Source organism: Schistocerca nitens, chromosome 5 (genome assembly GCF_023898315.1).
Source record: "Schistocerca nitens isolate TAMUIC-IGC-003100 chromosome 5, iqSchNite1.1, whole genome shotgun sequence".
NCBI classification, from domain to species: Eukaryota; Metazoa; Arthropoda; class Insecta; order Orthoptera; family Acrididae; genus Schistocerca; species Schistocerca nitens.
Window position 1 is genome coordinate 581341434 of NC_064618.1, and position 23048 is coordinate 581364481.

A 23048-nucleotide genomic window follows, 5' to 3' on the forward strand; every position below is an offset into this window, starting at 1 on the left:
TTCAAAACATCATTTGACAATATTGAATAGAATACACTCTTTAAAATTATGGAAGTAGCAGTAATAAAACACAATGAGAGAAAGGTACAGAAACCATACTACAATTAATAGTGTTGAAAGAAATGAAAGCAAAACAGTTACTGAGAAGAGAGGTAGACAGGGTTGTACATTATCTCCAATGTTATTTGGAAGTAAACAAAACTAAGGAAAATTTGGAAAGGGAATTAAAAACTTTGAAGTTTGCCAATGACATTTTAATTCTGTCAGAGGTAGCAAAGGGCTTGGAAGATCTGTTGACTGGGATGGATAGCAGTTGAAAAAGAGGTTATAAGAGGAACATAAACAAAAGTAAAATGGAATGAAGTCATTAAATCAGGAAATGCTGAGAGAATTATATCAGGAAAATCTTAAAACTATGGATCATGGTAGTGAGGTAGGTACAGTATGTCTTGATTTCCAAGAAGGGTTTGACTCAGTAGCATATCTGGACTTATTACCGAAAGTTCAATCATTTGGCTTATCAAGTGAAATTCATGACTTGATCGAGGCTTTCTTGGTAGGGAGGTTGCATCTCGCTGGAGAGTCATTAAAAAGTGTAGAATTAACTTCAGATATGCCCCTGGGAAGTATGCTGGGACGCTTGCTGTTCATGTTGTACATTAATGACCTGGCAGGCAGATGACATTAACAGTGACCTCAAACTTTTCACAGATGATGCAGTTACCTGTAATGAAGTACTGTTTGAGAAAAGCTGCTTATGCACGGTGGGGCAGATGAAAGTGTCCCAGGGAACAGAGTTCCAGGGTATAAAGAATCTCAGCAGAGGAGAGGAAATACAGTACTAACCTGACCATAACAGATGTTGAAAGTGACCACCATTCATCTCTTGGCAGTTTTGGGCCCTGGTCAGGAAGTTTCTGAAAGCAGATTGAAGCTGGACTGCTGGAATTGCTGCAATCTCATCCAAAATGTTCTGCTGCAGTTCTTGAAGACTATGAGGATCGTTGCAGTACACCTTAGAATTGAGGGCTTCCCATATAAAGTAATTTCAAACTAACGGATTAGGTGACCTAGGCAGTCACTTAGGGCTGTGACTAGACTCACCTCTGGTAACAACTCTGTCAGGCATGAAGATTGTGTATCTGCGCTCCAAGGTTTGGTCGGTTGTATAGGCAGTTGCTCCATCCTGTTGGAAGTAACTGAGGTCTTTTCCTCCTCTGTTAATGCTGCCACAAATGGTACACAATCATCCACACCATGTTTATTTGTCCCATCCTGTACATTCTGTCAGATCTTGATGAGATTTCAATGTGGTGCAAATGTTTGTATGGGAGAAGGAGGGCGGGGGATGGGAGTGGTGGGGAGGAGGGAAGAGTGTGGGACTCATAGCATTGCTGAAACTTGTAGCCAAATAAAATAAGTTTGGAGACTAAATGGCTGAAAGGAATTGAATTTGACATCCTGTATCAAACAGCCATGTCCTGCAACCATCTCTGAAAAGATGGACATACAGAGTCAGCAAAAAGGACAAACGGGCCATATTGAACATACACAGAGGGGGGCTACAGGAATAGTCAGAGGTTTGTTTGATCCACGAGACAGGTTACAGAGATATTGAAGAAACTGAAGTGGCAAAGACTTTAAGATACACTTTTAGTTTTCATTACGATACACTTTTAGTTTTCATTAACCTTGCGTGTTTTGACTTTCCATCATTTTCAAAGGAATTGCTATGTCAGTCATATAAAAAATTAGATACACTGTATTACATAAACATTCTCGAGCACAAGACATTGACATGATACAGTGTATCTTATGTTTTTTATATGACTGACATAGCAATCTCTTTGAAAATGACAAAGTCAAAACATGTAAGGTTGGTGAAAAATAAAAGTGCGGTCAAGACATAAGCAAAGTTACTAAAAGAGAAGCCCAGATGGCCGTATCGCCTCATGGCATTCTCATGCAAATTGCAGCTGAGTTTAAGATAGTTTGCATCTATCTTGAGAAAGCCTAATTAGAAAGTTTCAAAAACTAGCTTTAAATGATGAAGCTAGGAATATACTACAACCTCCTACATACTGCTCCCATAAAGATTGCAAGGACAAAATTAGACTATTTACAGAGCACACAGAGGCACTTAAACAATCATTCTTCCTAGTCACAATATGTGAATGAAACAGGAAGAGGCCTTAACAATAAGTATAATGAAAAATATCCTCTACCATGCACCTCACGACAGTCTGAGATGTATTGATGTGGATATAGTAAATATCAAAAGTACTAAGAGAAAAATTTTTCCAACAGTACCAATGGAACACCAAGAAAGAAAAATGGAATAAATACGATAAAACTGTAACAGCAACACAATGTATCTTCTAATCAGACTTACACCCACAGTTAATGACAGCTCATGTTGCACCACAATAAAAACCTGGGAAGCTGCCAGATTGTGATCTGTCATACAGACCTACCACACTTTCGTCAATGTATGTAAAACACAGGAATGTCTAATCAAACATAAAACAGAATCGTAGGTTGAGGCACAGCATCTTCACAGACAGTCATACTGGTTCAGAAACAGAGACAGGCACACAAAGCATTTGTTCCTTTGGTGACGTACATACAACTCATCCTTGCTGATACATGAGCAGTTTCCATATGTCAATTTCTCTCTATCCCTTTTGGCCACCAATCTCGAAAATCACTACTATTCCAAGTACATTTATTCACAAGTCGGATCATGACGCAGAACATACACACTGCTTGTGCAAGTAGAACAAGTAAAAGGCTCCCCAAGGCTCTGTCCTGCCACTGATGTTCAACTCATTCATAGCAGATGTTCAGTCTTCAACACAACTACACAAATATTACAATATGATGTGTCAAGACAATATGAGTATGGTCAAAATATTAAACAAATTGTTTTTTCAATACTGCCTCAAAATTTTTCCACACAAATTATCTGTGTGTATATGTTCAAGATGTAAGGCAAACAAACTATCATGGGCGTCACATATCAAATATACAAACCAAAGATGTAAAGGAGTCAAAAACACAAAGAGCAGTGACACACTAATTAAGAAATATTAAAAATTATAACCCAGGGACCAAGCAAAATAATGTACAATAATTTGCTCAAGGGCAAACTGGATTTCACAGAGAAAGATCACGTACAGATAACATTTTACTCTCAAGTCGTATCAATGAAAAACAAAAGAGTAACTCACTTCCTGCTTATAATTATACACGGTATCCCAAAGGAATGGTCAGTTTTCACAGATATGATAGGAATGATCATTTGAAGAAAGGAAAAAAAAAAGGTCCAGTAAACATTACATACCTTAAGAGCTCTGGGCACTTTTTTATCTTCACTTCTGTAAAACATATCTCTTCTACTGAATAAGTGCTAACAGCTCTTAGAGTATGCACTTTAGAGCCCATGTTTACTACTCTTTTGCTTCAAAGATTGTTCCTGTCACCTCCTTGAATATTGACTGTCTAGGGACACCCTATATAAAAGCACTAGATCAAGTAAACCAGGGGAAATTGGGTATCATTCTGGAGGAAAATGGAACTACATATGAGGTGTGGGAAGAGCTTTATGTGAGCTGTATTTAGTCCAATCTTGTTTTTAAGGATTCCTATGGGAACAATAATAGGTGGCTGAAGAATATCTCCAGATCATTCATATAAAACTAGTTCTTGATACTTTGTAAACATGCTTTCATGGGATGATAGTCATCTATCTTGAATTGAAGCATCGGCCAATTAAAGTTTTTCAACATTTCCATGAAGCTCTTTCACAAATCAAAATAACCTCTGATCATTCCTGCCACCTTTTTTTGTATATGTTTAATATTCCTCTCATTAGTTTTACTTGGTATGGTTCCCACAAACTTGAGCAATATTCTAAAAAGGGACACACAAGTGATTTGTGAGCAGTCTCCTTTGTAAACTGACAGCTTTCAGTACCCTATCAATAGTCCTCCACTTGCCTTTGCTAGGACTGAGCCTATGTGATCCATACCCCTACAAACTGTTACAATCATGTACTTGTACAAGTCCACTAATTCCAACTGTGACTCACTGACACTTCTTCTTTTTGCATTTTTTGAAAAGCACAATTTTACATTTCTGAACATTTGAAACAAATTTCCAATCTTTGTAGTAGTTTGAAATATTATCAAGATCTGACTAGACACTTGCACAGTTTTTAGGCAGTACTTCATTATACATGATTGCATCATCTGGGAAAATGCAATTATACTAAACGTAAACAGCGTTTTAATAAACAACTGGGGATCACACTGAAATTTCCAAACCCATGGTTATTCCTGTATTCTTTGAACAAAAAGAATATGGACAGCACAAATGAGGTTCTTGAGAAGAACAGTAGGACACATATGACAAGACAGAAAAAGGAGTACAGACAGACATAATGACAAAATTATGAGGTAAAGACATGGCACACAGCACTACAGAACAAAATGAATAAATGTCTCGGATAGATTAGATCACATATATCAACAATCTCCATAAGAAGTACAAGTTGTAATGGGTTACACAGCCTAATTAGTGATTGCGAAAGGACTACTTGGGATTTATTGAACAGAAATAAGCAGTAAATTATAAACACAAAATAGCCAACATATGCAACCATTGTTAGCGAACATATTCAACATAATATCTATCACAAATACAACCTATGTGATATACAACCTACTAGTTATCTAATTTATGAGCTGGATTAAAAAAAAAAAAAATTACCAGAATAGACAACAATTCTGCTCCAGTTCTGTTACCCTGTGGTTGTAAATGGCCTCTGGATCTAGATCCAGATATTAGAAATAGTTGATACCATGTCATCAGTTAGTTCTTTTATGTATTCCAGTAGCTCAAGTACAGGCCACACTGTCAGTTGCACCAGAAAGGTTCTTCAGTAAATGACTAAACTGAAATTAAATCATCTGAAAACTTTCAGACAGTGTGGTGATACATATCACTTTGGGAATGAAAACTATAAAATCTGGTGTCATAGGTAAAAGCAAGATATGGTGTGGGATTATTAATTTATCTGCATGTGGTGAGTCATGCTAAGGGATGCAGCGCGTCTTCAAGATGGGACAACAATTGGAGCAACACTGCAAAAGGAAATACACACTTGGACACATGAATGGAAGTTCTTCCAGTGACTGAGTTGTTTTGTTTTTGGACATAAAAACAACTAGGGTCATACACGCTAATGTCACAATTGTAGAACATGAAGACAAAGAGAGGAGTTAAAAATGACTACATGTTACTCCCAATCAACAGAAAAGAAGACAGCTAAAAACTGGGTCATGGAGAAATGTCTATAAAATACACCACAAAGAAATGGAAGTCCTGAACTAAAAATTAAATGTCCTTTGCCATACTGCTACAACAGAGAAAAAGTAAAACACGGTTGACAGCCCGCACCTAGTTCGCTAAAATGGCCGATAACTCAGACAGCAAACACAAACAAAAACACAAGTGGTTGAAAAAAGGGCATTCCATCAGGAAATGGCAGACCATCAAACATTGAGCGCAATGAAGACAAAGTGGAATGAAAGCTCCACTTAACACATGGTGATGGTTAAAAAGACAGTGTCCAATACACAACCTAGCTACAATGATCTCATGGTGTGAGGGCCAAGAGGAGGTCGTCCAAGCACACTTTGAGAGGCTTAATAAGCCACAGCTTGTTCCCATGAAGGGAGGACCAGCGGTGATGTCAAAGTGACACCACCTGTTGACAGACGGTAACACAGAGATTATTGGGGGGAATGTAAGAAGTAGCAGGCTGAGGTACGAGGACTGCAGCCTTGGCGGCAGCATGAGTGGTCTCGCTTCCTGTCAGGCTGATGTGACCAGAGGCCCACATAAACATCACAGTGGTTCCATCAAGACTGATTAAGTGAAAGCTTTCCCGGACCCAAAGCACTAAGGTATGGTTGGTGTACAGCACACACAACTTTTGAATGGCGCTGAGAGAGTCAGAGCAGACAACACAATTGAAAAGCCTGTGTTGCCAAATGTACTGCATAGCCTGATACCGGGTGAAGAGCTCTGCTGTAAGTAATGAGCAGTGTTCCATAAGCCGATACCAGAAAATGTTGGTGCCAATGATGAAGGCACACCTGACACCACAGTCAGTCCAAGAGCCATCAGTGTACACAAAGGTACTATCGCGAAGTTGCATGTGAAGCTTGTGAAATTAAGACGATAGAGCAAGGCTGGAGTAGAGTCCTTAGGAAGCAAATGAAGGCCAAAATGAACACGGGCCGCCTCACGAAGCCTAAATGGTGGAGAGTTCACACCCATACTGATGATCAAAGCAATCATCAACAAAGGAGGCGGCATAGGATGGGTGGCCACACACAGCAGATAAACAGCATGCCTATCTGCTGAGGTGAGAGAAATGGGGCGGTAGTTGGAAGGAAGGTGCCTGTCCTCATCGGACTTAGGTATGGGTATGACAGTGGCTTCACACCAGCATCTGGGAAGCGTGACATCTGCCCAGATGCGGTTGTACATATGAAGCAGAAAGTACTTGCCCACCAGAGAAAGGTGCTGCAACATATGAATGTGAACATTGTCTGCCCCTGGGGTGGAGGATTGGGCTGAAGTGAGAGCATGATATAGCTCCCTCATAGTGATGGTGGCATTGTAGCACTCATGATTCTGAGAAGAGAAGGGTATCACCCAAGTCTTCTCTGCTCATTTCCGATGGAGGAAGGCAGGGTGGTAGTGGGAGGAGCTCAAAAACTCTGCAAAATGGTAACCCAAGGTGTTGGAGATTGCAATAGGGTTCACTATGACATTGTCTGCTACTGTCAAGCTGGAAATTGGGGAATGGATCTTGGTCCCAGAGAGCTGTTGCAGGTTGGCCCACACAACAGAAGAGGGAGTAGAGCTGTTAAAAGAACTAGTGAATGAAATCCAGCTAGCTCTTTTGCTATCCCAAAGAACCCGACTACACTATACACTCAACTGTTTATAATGTATGCAGTTTGCCATTGTAGCACGATGGTTAAAAATGCAGAGAGCACGTCTCCATTCACAAATTGCATCGCGGCATGCCTCAGTCCACCAAGGGGCCAGGACGTGGCATAGTAAAGAGGAAGTGTGAGAAATGGAATGTTTTGTGGTCGTAAGGATAACGTTTGTAAGATATTCTACCTGGTCATCACAACTGGGGAAGTATTGTTCATTGAAGGTCACCAGGGAGGAGTAAAGCCTCCAGTCAGCCTTAGTAAGCTGCCATTTAGGTGTGCATGGGGGTTGGGTAGGAGTCAGCAAACGGAGAGCACTTGGGAAATGGTTGCTTGAGTATGTGTCAGAGAGAACAGACCACTCATGATGAAGGGCAAGCTGGGCAGTGCAGAAGAATAGGTCCAAATGGGAACAGGTGTGTGTGTGTGTGGAGTCTGAAAGGAATGTGGGTGCTCCTGCATTAAGGCAAAGGAGGTTAAGTTGATTGAGAAGGTCAATCAAGAGGGCACCTCTCAGACAGGTTCTGGGAGAACCTGAAAGGGGATGGTGTCCATTAAAGTCACTAAGCAGCAGAAATGGTTGAGGTAGCTGCCCAATAAGCTGAAGGAAGTCTGCCCTGGTGACATCAAATGACGGAGGGGAAAAGATCAAGTGAGGAAGGAGAAGGCAAACTGCAACAGCTTGAAGGCGGGTAGTGAAGGAGATGGACTGACTATGAACAGCATCGCATATGAGCAGCGTGACTCCACCATAAGAAGGAATGCAGTCCTCAGCGGGAAGGTCAAAATGGACCAGGAAGAAATGTGAGAGCTCAAAGCAGTCATGAGGATGCAATTTTGTTTCCTAGAGGCAGAGAAGAAGCACACGCTGGCATTATAAGAGCAGCTGTAAACCCTCTTTGTCTCATCAATGGCCATGAATGTTCCATTAACGGAGAGTCATAACAAGGAAAGGGAGGAGGGGAAAAATGAAGGAGTGTCACATCGGCAGCTGCAGGGTGCAGAGGCTGGAGGATCCTGCTTCATGTGGTCTACACAGGTGTCCGCATTCTCCCTCTGTCGATCTGCAGAGTCAAGGGCAGAAAAACGGTTGGCAGTGTGCACTGGCAACACAGAGGTCAGCTGCGGCAACATAGAGGTCAGCTGCATGAGGATATCACGTGGTGACACCGTCAAAGAGGATCTTCGAGTCGGTGAAGGAGAAGAACATTTGCCTTTGTTTAATTAGTTAGAGCCTTTCTGGTTGACAGAGGAAGACTCAGATATTTTCTGGCCGGAGGGATGTAGGAAGTCTTCGCAGGAGTATTCCTTCTGTCCTTTCCAGCCTGCCGGTCATGTAGCAGGTGACTTCACCCTGTGAGGTGAAAGATTGGTGGCTTGTTGCACAACTGGACGAGAAGAAGGTGATACTACCATGACACTGGAGATTTCACAACTGCAGTGCTGAATTTGAGTTCGCATGTCTGCATGGCCAAGTGCTTCATGGAGCAAGATGTAGCAAGAACCATACTGTAAGTGGCAGACTGTAGAACACAGGGTTTGCAACTAGCCAATAACTTGCGAGTGATTGAGTAAGGCACTTTTTCCTTTACCCGGATCTCCTGGACAGCCCACTCATCGAGATACAGGGGATAATCCCGAGAGCAGGCAGTATGGTCACCAGTGCAGTTGACACAGCGGGGAGAAGGAGGCGGAAATCGACCTTCTGAGAATCCCTTCCACAGGTTACACATTTGGCCGGGTGTCGACAGGACATTTGATTGTGGTTGAAATGATGACACTGGTAGCAGTACAATGGATTTGGAATGTGTGGTATGACTGTGATAACTTCATAGCCTGTTTTGATCTTGATCGGAAGCACCACTCTACCGAAACATCTACATTTACATCCATACTCCGCAAGCCACTTGACGGTGCGTGGCAGAGGGTACCTTGAGTATCTCTATCGGTTCTCCCTTCTATTCCAGTCTCGTATTGTTCGTGGAAAGAAAGATTGTCGGTATGCCTCTGTGAGGGCTCTAATCTCTCTGATTTTATCCTAATGGTCTCTTCGCGAGATATACATAGGAGGGAGCAATATACTGCTTGACTCCTCGGTGAAGGTATGTTCTCGAAACTTCAACAAAAGCCCGTACCAAGCTATTGCAGAGTCTTCCACTGGAGTTTATCTATATCTCCATAACGCTTTCGTTATTACTACATGATCCTGTAACGAAGCGCGCTGCTCTCCATTGGATCTTCTCTATCTCTTCCATCACCCCTATCTGGTATGGATCCCACACCGGTGAGCAGTATTCAAGCAGTGGGCGAACAAGTGTACTGGAACCTACTTCCTCTGTTTTAGGGCAGCATTTCCTTAGGATTCTTCCAATGAATCTCAGTCTGGCATCTGCTTTATCAACAATTAATTTTAAATGGTCATTCCATTTTAAAACACTCCTAATGCCTACTCCCAGATAATTTATGGAATTAACTGCTTCCAGTTTCTGACCTGCTATATTGCAGCTAAATGATAAAGGATCTTTCTTTCTATGTATTCGTAGCACATTACATTGTCTACATTGAGATTCAATTGCCATTCCCTGCACCATGCGTCAATTCATTGCAGATCCTCCTGCATTTCAGTACAATTTTTCATTGCTACAACCTCTCGATATACTACAGCATCATCTGCAAAAAGCCTCAGTGAACTTCTGATGTCATCCACAAGGTCATTTATATATATTGTGAATAGCAACGGTCCTACGACATTCCCCTGCGGCACACCTGAAATCACTCTTACTTCGGAAGACTTCTCTCTATTGGGAATGACATGCTGCGTTCCGTTATCTAGGAACTCTTCAATGCAATCACACAATTGGTCTCATAGTCCATATGCTCCTACTTTGTTCTTTAAATGACTATGGGGAACTGTATCAAATGCCTTGCGGAAGTCAAGAAACACAGCATCTACCTGGGAACCCGTGTCTATGGCCCTCCGAGTCTCGTGGACAAATAGCGCGAGTTGGGTTTCACACAATCGTCTTTTCCGAAACCCATGCTGATTCCTATAGAGTAGATTTCTAGTCTCCAGAAAAGTCATTATACTCTAACATAATATGTGTTCCAAAAGTCTAAAACTGATCGATGTTAGAGATATAGGTCTATAGTTCTGCACATCTGTTCGACATCCCTTCTTGAAAACTGGGATGACCTGTGCCCTCCTCCAATTTTTTGGAACGCTATGCTCTTCTAGAGACCTACAGTACACCGCTGCAAAAAGGGGGCAAGTTCCTTCACATACTCAGGGTAAAATCGAACTGGTATCCCATCAGGTCCAGCAGCCTCTCCTCTTTTGAGCGATTCTAATTGTTTTTCTATCCCTCTGTCATCTATTTCGATATCTACCATTTTGTCATCTATGTGACAATCTAGAGAAGGAACTACAGTGCAGTCTTCCTCTGTGAAACAGCTTTGGAAAAACACATTTAGTATTTCGGCCTTTAGTCTGTCATCCTCTGTTTCAGTACCATTTTGGTCACAGAGTGTCTGGACATTTTGTTTTGATCCACCTACCGCTTTGACATAGGATCAAAACTTCTTAGGATTTTCTGCCAAGTCAGTACATAGAACTTCACTTTTGAATTTGTTGAACGCCTCTCACATAGCCCTCCTCACACTACAGTTTGCTTTGTGTAATTTTTGTTTGTCTGCAAGGCTTTGGCTATGTTTATGTTTGCTATTAAGTTCCCTTTGCTTCCGTAGCAGTTTTCTAACTTGGTTGTTGTACCACGGTGGCTCTTTTCCATCTCTTATGATCTTGCTTGGCACATACTCATCTAATGCATATTGTATGATGGTTCTGAACTTTGTCCACTGATCCTCAACACTATCTGTACTCGAGATAAAACTTTTGTGTTGAGCTGCCAAGTACTCTGAAATCTGCTTTTTGTCACTTTTGCTCAACAGAAAAATTTTCCTACATTTTTTAATATTTCTATTTACGGCTGAAATCACTGATGCTGTAACCGCTTTATGATCGCCGATTCCCTGTTCTGCGTTAACTGTTTCAAATAGTTAGGGTCTGTTTGTCACCAGAAGGTCCAAATTGTTATCACCACGAGTCAGTTCTCTGTTTAGCAGCTCAAGGGAGTTTTCAGATAATGCACTTAAAAAAATTTCACTGGATTCTTTGTCCCTGCCACCCATTATAAACGTTTGAATCTCCCAATCTATATCTGGTAAATTAAAATCTCCACCCAAAACTATAACATGGTCGGGGAATCTACTCAAAATATTTCCCAAATTTTCCATCAGGTGTTCTCCCACAACAGCTGCCGAGCCAGGGAGCCCATAGTGATATCCAGTTACCATGTTTGAGCCTGCTTTAACTGTGACCTTCACCCAAATTATTTCACACTTCGGATCTCCATCAATTTCCTTTGATACTATTGCACATTTTATCGCTATAAACACACCTCCCCCCTTCACTGTCCAGGCTGTCTCTGTGGTATACATTCCAATCTGAGTTTAGAATTTTATTATTGTTTACATCTGGTTTCAGCCAACTTTCCGTCTCTAGTACTATGTGGGCATTGTGACTATTTATTAATGAGAGCAGTTCTGGGACCTTTCTATAGACACTCCTGCAGTTTACTATTACCACATTAATATTGTCATTCCCTGTTGCGTTTTGCCTGCTGCTACCTCGTTGCGTCTCAGGAGGCGTCTTGTCAGGCCTAGGGAGGGAATTCTCTAACCTAAAAAACCCACATGTGCACTCCACACGTACTCCGCTACCCCCGTAGCCGCTTCCTGTGTGTAGTGCACGCCTGACCTATTCAGGGGGACCCTACATTTCTCCACCTGATAGCGGAGGTCGAGAAATTTACACCCCTGATCTCCGTAGAATCGTCTGAGCCTCTGGTTTAAGCCTTCCACTCGGCTCCAAACCAGAGGACCGTGATCGGTTCTGGGAACAACACTACAAATAATTAGCTCAGATTCCACCCCACGGGCGAGGCTTTCCACCTTTACCAACTCCGCCAGCCGCCTGTATGAACTGAGGATGATCTCTGAACCCAAACGGCAGGAGTCATTGATGCCGATATGAGCAACAATTTGCAGTCGGGTGCACCCAGTGCTCTCCATCGCCACCGGCAGGGCCTCCTCCACATCTCAGATGAGACCCCCTGCAAGCAGACAGATTGAACACTGGCCTTCTTCCCTGACCTTTCCGCTATTTCCCTAAGGGAAATCACCTGCCTAACACTGGTGCTCCCAATCACTAATAAACCCCTCCCCCGTGTGCCTGCTCGGACCTTGCTGAAGGAGCGGCCACATGTCCACTCACAGACAGAGCAGGCGATGCCACACAGCCAGCCTCCACATTGACCCTCCACCTCATGCGACGCGAATACTGTTGAACCCACCACTCCCCTTGGGGAGAGGGTGGCCCAACCACGCCCTGTACCTGTGAAGATGTCTCGACAGCAGGGACCATGGGTGAATCATGTAACACCTGGGGTGTACTATGTGATGCACCAGACTCCCCACTGCCGCTACACTCAGAGGCAGCAGCCTGAAGACAGCTGACCGTGGCCATCAGCACGTTCAGTAGTTCACGAACAGTGGCCAGCTCCTCCTGCGTCCGTACACAGCAGTCACACATCCTATCCATCCTAAGAAATCAACAATTCACTGCAGAGAGTTAAGTAATCAACTTTTAAGTAGACTGCTAATTCACTAAAGGTGGCTGATAGCTGACTAAACTGTGGTTACTAGACACTTCTTGTTGGAAACAATGAAAATAAGCACTAACTGTCTCTGGACTGTATTCAAAACAAACACGAAAACTATGGAACACTATTACTAGTACTCGAAAATTAAAGCTTCCTATAAGCAAAAACACACGGAAAAAGAAGTGACATGTAAGAAAACCACAGTTAATATTTAAATTTACATAGCTTGCCGCACAGGAGATGTGAAGCAGACAGCAGTTTGGGGCACTAAGGATGCATCTACCTTTTTCATGATACAATGTAATGAAATGACACCCTGATCAGAGAAGTATATTAGGATTTCTGCCTCAGTCAGATCATAAACGGCCTTGTGTAAATAACACCACAGGAAGAATTCAGAGTCCTATGGGCCTCAACAAGAACAGAATAGCTGTGGATAAGCAAAGTGCAAGCAGTTGTGCTTGGGAATCAGAAGTGGTCTCCAACAGCAAAGTCCCACTGCATAAACGAGAGCAGGATTTCACAAGGCCAGTAAATGCATCAACACCTTTCTGAATAAGAAATGGATTTTCCATTGCAAAGGACTGACCATCTTCAGTACATGTGATCAAGAGGAACCATGGTGCTGCTGGGAGGGTCTTTCAATCAGGAGCTCCATTCTGTTGACGTTTGGTAAACATTGACTGCGAAGATGATGACTGGCTCACATTGCAAGAAAATTCCCCATGATTGTCAGCATCTCCGATGGTGCGCTCTTTCCAACTGGGGCCCCCTCTCAGAGGGGGGCTTATGTGTCTTAGATGATTGTTCATACTTCAGGTCACACCTCCCAACACCTGACAGAGGGACCAATTGGCAATTTGGGAAGGCAGCAACTTAAGCAATCACCCCTCCCTGGGCCTAGCCTGCACCAGGGAGCATATGCAAACCCCACCTGTTGACCTGGGGCTGGAAATTATGCTTTACCCAGTCACTTATTACATATCAGACACGTGGTTTGGCCTTCAGGAGCACACAGGAAGAAAGAAGAAAATGAAGACTCAAATGCCGAAGTGGAGGAAGGATAGAAGAAGGTGAATAAAGAAAGAAAAAAGGAACCAACAACAGTCTGTTTTTATGTCAGCCACTGAAAATGCAGAACACATTCCGAAACACACCCCAGATATGTTCCCCAAGGGGAGGGGAGGGGGGGGGGGATGAGAATAGAAAAGATGCTGCTAAGGTGGAGTCCCATGACAGCCACACATGAACCCACCAAAGAGCTTAATTTGATGGTGTGTGTGTGTGTGTGTGTGTGTGTGTGTGTGTGTAATGTCAGTACATGGTTTATTGTACAAATTGACTTCTCATGTTATTCCAAAATAGTTAAAACTGCAGTATAGTCTCTCAACAGCAATACAAATACAGATGGAAAATAAGTCCAGGATGTGCCTTTCAAAAGGTCAGAGTCTAGAACATACAAAATAATAAGTATCATATTAACAACATTCTGCAATGTGATAACTGCCACACAAACACTGCAATCCCTGAATTTCATACAAAGGGAGGGCCACCATACGTTGTCAATAGCTCCTTATATCTCAATGCAAACTCCTGGATCATAATGAGATGACTTTTTCGAGACATTTCTGCTGCTTTATTTAGCACATCATTAGATTTTCCCCCTCCAGATTAAATTCTGTTTCCTATGGAGCCTTGTGGTCTTTCTGTGGGTAGGTAATCAGCTGCAGGAAAGTCAATCTGGAGATTGCACAAAGGAGTCATCAGGCATGTAAGGTTGTACAATTTCCTCACAATCAGTCATATGTTCACTAATGTGAAGTTTGGATATAAATTCACTCTAATTTATGTGCCTATATATTGGCCAGCATGTAAACTATAAAGTGAGAGGTCATCTTTACAACTTCCACTGTTTACGCTTCCACCTAGAATTTTCCAGCATCTAATTAAAAATTATATTTTGATAGCCCATAGTAATCCCATCAAATACTTGCCATTCTGAGGCATATCATATTGTACTACCACCAGATGAGTCATGTTTATCGTTTTTGTTGGCACCACTCTTTCAAAGATAAGTGTACAGCCAGACAAAATGCAAGCTGTAAACATTTAAGAAATGTGCAGTGATAAAAAGTGTGAAAAAATGTACCAGCCAAAAATCATAATAAAACTCATAACTTACTTTATAACTGCTTGCGAGGGTGGCAACACTGGTTCAGATGAGCCAATGTGTTGATTTTCAAGCTTCTTGTAACAGTCCTGGCAAACAAGATGAGGTGATGTGCCAAGCTTAGGTACAATGACCTTATATTTGAGGCACTTTGCACAATACGAGAAGCCACAGTTTGGACAACCAACCTAGAAAAAAAAAAAAAAATCATTCACACTGAAATGTATGATTTCCACTCCCTTCTTCACAAAGTATGGAGATTATTAATCCTCCATCAGGCACACCCCAAGCAGGGACAAGGTTAGATGTACAGACTACAGTTGTAGTGATTTTATTTTCAGAGGCCGCAAGTTAACTTACTGAAGGTCAGACCTACACTGGCTTAAACCTCATCCCCCAAAAGGAAGTTACTAGGTCTGAAACATGTCTGTCCCTGTCTAGAGTGGGAAGGCATTCATTAGTGTTCATGCAGGCTACACTTTTAGTCCATGTGACTAAAGGAGGATTAATAGCATCAGCAAACATATTAGTTTCCTCAGGGACACCGCCTTAACGTAGCACTGTCCATGTGGGTGAGGAGGTTTGTGTTCTCTGGATGCAGAGGGCTATGCCAGCGGTAGCGAAGCTACCAGCAGGGTCACCCATGCCGGACAGGCCAAAAGGGAGGAGCCAGACGAAGTGTGTCCCACAGTGACCTATCAAGCCTGTTTCCTGTCCTATCCTATCCTATCCTAAGACTATCATTTTTGCTTCTCTTTTTCAATTCCCTACGACATATGGCAGGGAGGGCTCTAGAGGCATGGTGAAGCCAGTCTCCCTAAGGAAGTAAACCCGATACAAATCCAGGTCCTCCAGGTTGTGGGTTGATCATGGGGCTAACAACCCCATATCGGAAAACAACTCATTGTTCAGCAACCAATTCACAGAGAGAACTGAACTGTCTCAAACTTATGACAACCAAGGCACGTCAAATGGCAACGATTTTGGTATATCAGAACATGGAATGTAAGAAGTATCCTTCAGGGGTAGCCAGTAGGAAGCTCGAGGAGGTACCAAATTGATGTTGCAGCATTGCAAGAGATAAGATGGAAATAAACAGAAGTGGTTGATTTCCAGCACTATACCTTGATCAATAGTGGGGAAGATAAAAATAGATTGGGAACAGGTTTTATGGTAAAGAAACCCGTCAGTCACGCCATGATGGATATGAAACAATAAACCCCAGAGTATGTCGATTGAGGCTGAAGGAAAAATTCTCCAAATTGTCACTGATTAGTGTGCATGCTCCAATGGAAGATGCAGCTGAAGAAGAGAAAGAAGAACTTCATGAGAAATTGGAGCAAGTATATAATAAGCTGCCAAAGTATGATGTCAAAATTATACTGGGGGATTGTAATGCTAAAGTGGGTAAAGAGAAAGAAAACCAACTCGTGGCAGGTCTTTATAGAAAACACCTGGAATCACATAACAATGGTTGGAAACATTGAATTTGCTTTAAGAAAAGGACTAATAATTAAAAGCACGTGTTTCACACACAAAGACATTCAGAAGGAGACTTAGATATCACCTGATGGGTTGTCGAGAAATCAAATAGATCATGTACTGATAGATGGATGGCATGCCTCAGATATTTTGGATGTGATTAGCCGCCAAGGAGCGGACATTGACTCAGACCATATATTGGTAAGAATCAAAACCTTGGAAAGGATTGCAGTTAAAGCGAGAAGGGCTGGGTCGGAGAAAAGAAAGGTCTACAATGTGGAGATGCTCAAAGATCAGAAGAAAAAGGAAGAGTTGGTTGTTTGGTTGTTTGAGGTTTAAGGGACCAAACAGCAAGGTCATCAGTCCCTTGTTTCAAATATGCTCCATTCCGCTAATGGGACATCTGAGGAAAGTCAGAACAATAAAACAGAAAAAGGTAAAAATGTAAAAGGGCAGTCATGTTGTCATTGGTAAAAACAAAATGAGGGAAGTCGGCAAGAGAACGAACCCAACGCTATGCTGAAGCAGCATAGGCAAGACCACCTGTGATTTAAAAGGTACAACCGCTAGAATGTAGAAATACGTATGGGAAAAGGAGACTAACTAGCCCTTAAAAAAAAAGGTAAAAACAGAGTAAAAGGGGAAGAAAAGAGGATCTCGGTCAGGGAGGTGAATCGGGAATCTCCAAACACGGCTTACAGTGGGAGACACCCAAACACTCATCGCCCTGCCCCAACACCAGAGAGATATTAAAAACCTTAAAACTGAGAATAAAAACCACTTTCCCGGAGGAAACCAAGAACCAGAGAGACCATCCGGGAATTGTCAGCCAACATCAAAGGTAAAGTGTGGGGGAGTCTGTACTTAGCACGCAGAGCCAAAAGAAGGGGGCATTCTACCAAAATGTGGGCTACTAACTGGAAGGCTCCACAACACCAAAGTGGGGGTGGCTCATCACGCAAAAGAAAACCATGGGTCAGCCTGGTATGGCCAATGTGGAGACGACACAGTGTGGTCGAGTCCTTTCGGGAGAGGGGAAAGGAAGAACGCCACGGGCCTGGTGTCACCTTAATCGCTCAAAGTTTACTAGACAGGGTAGTAGCCTCCCAAGAATTGGCCCATGACTGTGCGAAGTGGGATTTGATGTGAAGCCGTAAATCCGCTGCAGGAGGGGTTACAGAAAATGGGGGGTAAGTGACTGCTCCCCCAGCCAAACGATCAGCGAGCTCATTATCCGGGATACCCACATGGCCAGGGACCCAAAGGAAGTCAATGGAACAAGCAGCACAGTGAATATCAGCGAGATGGTCATGGATGGCAGAGACCAAGGGATGGCGCGAAAAACACCGGTCAATAGCAAGAAGGCCACTCATCGAGTCCGTACATAACAAAACGCGGTTGTGCTGGGACTGTTTAATAAAGGTAAGGGCCTGGAAAATTGCCACCAATTCTGCAGTAAACACCCCACGTGTAGGTGGCAGCAGATGATTTTCCGCTCCAACAGAGGACATGAAGGCATACCCAACATGATCATCAGATTTAGAGCCATCAGTGTAAAAAACAACAGCATCCTGAAACTCCCATAAAATTTGGTGGAAAAAGGAACGGAACACCACCAGGGGGATGGAATCTTTCGGACCTCGGCGGAGATCCATCCAAATTCGAGACCGAGGAACTAACCAAGGAGGGGTGGAGGAGAGGGAGCGAGGAAGACAGGACAAAGAAGGAAGCTGAAAATCACGGCAAAGAGACGCAAGGCGGAGCCCAACCGGTAAACCTGCCCGAGGGCGGGAGTCGGGTGGGCGACGTCCTTGGTCTGGGAACAGGATAGAATAGGAAGGATGAGTGGGAGAGGAACGGATAGTGAGTGCATAAGACACCAGAAGCTGGGACCGCCGAACAGAAAGGGGGGGATCCCAGCTTCAACCAGGAGACTATCAACAGGGCTAGTAGGGAAGGCACCGGTGGCCAAACGGATACCACGATGGTGGACTGGATCCAGCACGTGCAGTGTGGAAGGAGCAGCTGAACCATAAACTTGACTACCATAGTCCAAACGAGACAGAACTAGAGCACGATAAAGACGGAGAAGGAGGGAACGGTCTGCACCCCAAGAGGAGTGGGCAAGGAAGCGAAGGACATTGAGTTTACGGAAACATCCTACCTTCAGGAGTCTGATATGCCAAGTGAGCTTATTGTCGAAAAGAAGTTGTGCAGCAAGATAGAGCTCTGGATCAGGGTGGATCGTAGTACGGTGACAGAAGTGGACCACCCGTGATTTTAAAGGAGAGAATTGAAACCCGTGTGAGAGGGTCCATGCAGAAGCACGCCGTATAGCTACCTGGAGCTGCCGTTCTGCAGATGCCATCGAGGAGGAACTAACCCAAATGCAGAAATCATCCACATACAGGGCAGGGACGACCAAGGGACCGACAGAGGCCACAAGTCCATCGATAGCAATGAGGAAAAGAAGGACACTCAAGACAGAACCCTGTGGGATGCCGGTCTCCTGGGTCCGTGGAGAACTAAAAGCAGTACCAACTCGAACTCTGAATGACCGATGGATCAGGAACTGGCGGATGAAAATCGTGAGTGGGCCCCGAAGACCCCACTGATGAAGGGTAAGTAAGATGTGATGGCGCCAGGCCATGTCATAGGCCTTGCGAAGGTCAAAAAACACTGCAACCAAATGGCGGCGCTGGGAAAAAGCCTGCCAAACTGCAGATTCCAAGCAAAGTAAATGATCGATTGGAGACCGTCCCTCTCGAAAGCCACACTGGTAAGGGGACAATAGATCCCGAGATTCGAGGACCCAATTGAGCTGACGGGCTACCATCCGTTCAAGTAACTTACAAACAACATTGGTCAAACTAATTGGCCGATAGCTGTCAACAGATAGGGGGTTCTTACCAGGCTTAAGGACAGGAACCACAATGCTATCCCTCCACTGAGAAGGGAAGTCACCCTGGAGCCAGATATGGTTAAACACCCGAAGAAGATGTTGCCGTTGTGGAGCACTGAGATGTTGAAGCAGTTGGTTATGAATGGAATCTGGGCCAGGGGCCGTATCATGAGAAGAAGATAGAGCAGAAAGAAATTCCCATTCAGTAAAAGATTCGTTGTAAGATTCTGACTCACAAGGGGTGAAACATAAGGTGGAAGCTTCAGCCCACTGTTTTTGGTGAAGGAAAGCAGCTGGATAGGAGGCTGACGCTGATATCACTGCAAAATGGGTCGCAAGATGTTCTGCAAGAACTAATGGGTCCGTACAAATGCCATCTGGGACGTGAAGGCCTGGGAGGGTGGACTGCCGATGGCAACCTTGGAGAGAGCGAAGTGTAGCCCATACCTGTGACAGAGGGACAGTAGAACCAAGGGAAGAAACGAATCGTTCCCAACATATCTGCTTGCTCTGTTTGATTAAATAACGGGCTTTAGCGCGGAGGCGTTTAAAGGTAGTAAGGCTGGCTACGGATGGGTGCCTCTTAAAGTGTTGCAAAGCTCGACGGCGATCACAGATGGCAATGGCAATGGCCATACTCCACCATGGGACTTGCCGGCGACGAAATGGTCCAGATGAGCACGGGACAGCAAGGCTAGCAGTGCGAACAATCGCGTCAGACACGTCACGTAGGACGTCATCAATACAACCCGACAAAGAGGGAGAAAGCACGACCTGTGCAGTGTATAGAGGCCAATCGGGGCGTTGGAAAGACCAATGAGGTAACCTGCCCATCGGGGATCGGGAAGGGAGCGTGATAATCAACGGGAAATGGTCACTATCACAAAGGTCGTTGTGTGGCGACCAGGGTAACGAAGGGAGGAGAGAGGGAGAAGAAAGAGAAAGATCAATGGCAGAAAAGGTACCATGACCGGCACTGAAATGAGTAGGGGAGCCATCATTAAGAAGGCACAGGTCGTGGTCTGCAATAAATTGGTCTATAAGAAGACCTCGTCTAGATGGAAAGGCACTGCCCCACAAGGGATGATGAGCATTAAAATCCCCAAGGAGGAGGAAGGGAGGAGGAAGTTGCTGAAGAAGGGCAGTTAAGGCAGCAGGTGTAAGAGTCCTGTCAGGAGGGAGATAAAGATTGCAAACTGTGACCGCAGAGTCTAAGTGGACCCTAACAGCAACCGCTTCCAGTGTAGTTTGAAGAGGAATCCACGTGCTAGCAATGTCTTTATGGACCAACGTACAAACGCCACCAGAAGCCCGCAGGGGTCCGACCCGATTTCGACAGAAAACATGGAACCCAAGGAGGGTCGGTGAGTGAGCATCAGTAAAATGAGATTACTGGAGAACCACACAAGCTGCAGAGTAGGACGAAAGAAGGGATTTCAATTCCAGAAGGTGACAATAGTATCCATTACAATTCCATTGGAGAACCACAGAACGATGGTTTAAATGGGGGCTGAACACGCTAAATCCAGTCATACCGCCGGGTCCCCACCCGTCACCGACAAGGAGGGGGCGACAGCCATGAACGACAGGTCAGAATCCGGTTGTGAAGTTGGGGAACGGACCTCCGGTGACACCAGAGGCTCTTTGTCCCGGGACTTATGTTTCTTCTTCTTTTCAGGCTGAGATCGAGGAGGGCTGTGTGGCATAAAGGAGCCAGCTGCAGCAAGATCATGAACAGAAAGAGACCGGGCAACCTGGGGGTCGACAGACTGCGGCTCTCGCGGTCGTCGCGCGGCGGCAGACCTTTGGCCTGGGAGGTGCCGGGAAGGGGCATCCCAGGAGAGGCGCCCTTGACTGGCAGACGCCGAAGGAGTGGGACACTTCTCCGGCTGGGGAGGGGGAGCAGCGCCCAGAGGAGAAGGTGTGGGAGCCGCAGGGGAGGGGGGGGGGAGTAGAGGGGTCCGGGATGGGGGTAAGGAAGGGGGAGGAAGGGGTGTAGATGTAACCAAGGCGCAACTAGATGTCATGGACACAGGGTGAAGTCGTGTATATTTCTTACGGGCCTCTGTGTAGGTTAAACGATCGAGGGACTTATACTCCTGTATCTTTTTTTCCTTCTTATATACTGGGCAATCTGGTGAACGTGGAGAATGACTACCATGACAATTTACACACACAGGAGGGGGAACACAGGAACTCCCCTCATGGAGTGGACGTCCACAGTCACCACAGAGAGGGGCCTGTGAACAGCGGGAAGACATGTGTCCAAAACGCAAGCACTTAAAACACCTCATAGGAGGTGGGATGTACGGCTTCACATCACAGCGATAGACCATAATCTTAACTTTCTCAGGGAGGGTATCCCCTTCAAAGGCCAGGATAAAGGCACCAGTATCAATATGATTGTCTTTAGGTTCTGAACACGCCGGACAAAGTGAACACCCCGCCGTCCGAGATTGTCCCGAAGTTCCTCATCAGTTTGAAGGATGAGGTCCCTGTGAAAAATCACACCTTGTACCATATTTAGATACTGGTGGGGGGTAATTGACACAGGAATTGTGCCAAGATGGGTACAGGCACGAAGGGTTGCAGATTGGGCAGCTGAAGCAGTTTTTATCAGCAACGAACCCGACCGCATCTTGCTCAGGGAGTCCACTTCGCCAAACTTGTCTTCAATGTGTTCCACAAAGAATAAAGGTTTGGTATTGGTGAAAGTATCTCCATGAGTCCTGGTGCAAACTAGATAACGGGGGAAAGGTTTTGCCCCTAGCCGACGGGCCTGACCCTCTTCCCAGGTGGTAGCCATGGAAGGGAAGGCCGAAGAGGCAAGAGAGGCAGCACTTGAGGAATCAGTTCCACGCAGAGAGACGGCCGCAGAAGAACGGCCAGAGTTCTGGACCCGTATGCGTTTCATTTGCATAGCGTCCATCCTGATATCACCCACTCCGATCAGGGGCTCTCCTCACGGGCGCCACCCAGCCACAGCAAGGGCCGTCTGGCACGGCGGCCATTGCCGGGAGTTCCGATGCTCCAGGATGACGAGCAACCACTCCAAGGCATGCATGAGGAGGTCACAGCTCAGGTATCAGAAGTGTGATCCCTGTGTGTTCAGGGGGCTCAACCAAAAGGGTACATAGCGACCCCACCATACGGGCTGGCTACCGTGCTGGCTATGCACCCTAGTATCAGACAACGACGGGAAAGAAAAGGTGGAATGTACTAGGAGGGCGCACGTCGGAGACACTAGGTAAGGTGCTCTTCCCCAAATGGCTCACACTACGGAGGAGAAATTTTGTAATGGAGGTCAAACCCCAGAGGGGGACCAAGGAATGCCAAAAGGAAGAGATGATTATGCAACAAACCGAATTGGAAAACCAACAGAACCAGGAGGATAGCGGGGGCCAACATAAGCAAGGACACCAAGAGAGGGAGAGGAGAGGGCGAGGGGAAAGGAGCAAGGAGGGGAAGGGAAAGGAAATGCAGCCCTGGAGAGAAAGAAGGCTGCAATGGCTTGGGGCCCCGTGCTCGCCACACACGTATCCACAAAAGAGTTGTGGACCCCCTGGGGGGGAAAAGGAAGAGCATAGGAACAAAGTGCAAGAGAAGTTGCAAAAGATCAGCAGGATGGAGGGAAAGGATATCAACATACTATGGGAGGAAACTAAGATAGCTTTAAATACAACAGCTCAAGAGGTACCCGGAGAAACAGAAAAAACCCACGAATGGTTTGATGATGCGATGTCAAAGGCGCTAAATAA

General features: G+C 44.8%; 1 protein-coding gene across 3 annotated transcripts in view; it reads right to left on the reverse strand.

The window, feature by feature from the left end:
• Nucleotides 1–23048, reverse strand: part of LOC126259835 (abscission/NoCut checkpoint regulator) — a 183602-nt gene that overhangs the window by 98119 nt on the left and 62435 nt on the right. For all 3 annotated transcript variants that reach the window (XM_049956881.1, XM_049956884.1, XM_049956883.1), the window contains one exon: nucleotides 14919–15094. In XM_049956881.1, the coding sequence (XP_049812838.1) occupies nucleotides 14919–15094 (176 nt within the window). The remainder of the gene's footprint in view (nucleotides 1–14918; nucleotides 15095–23048) is intronic.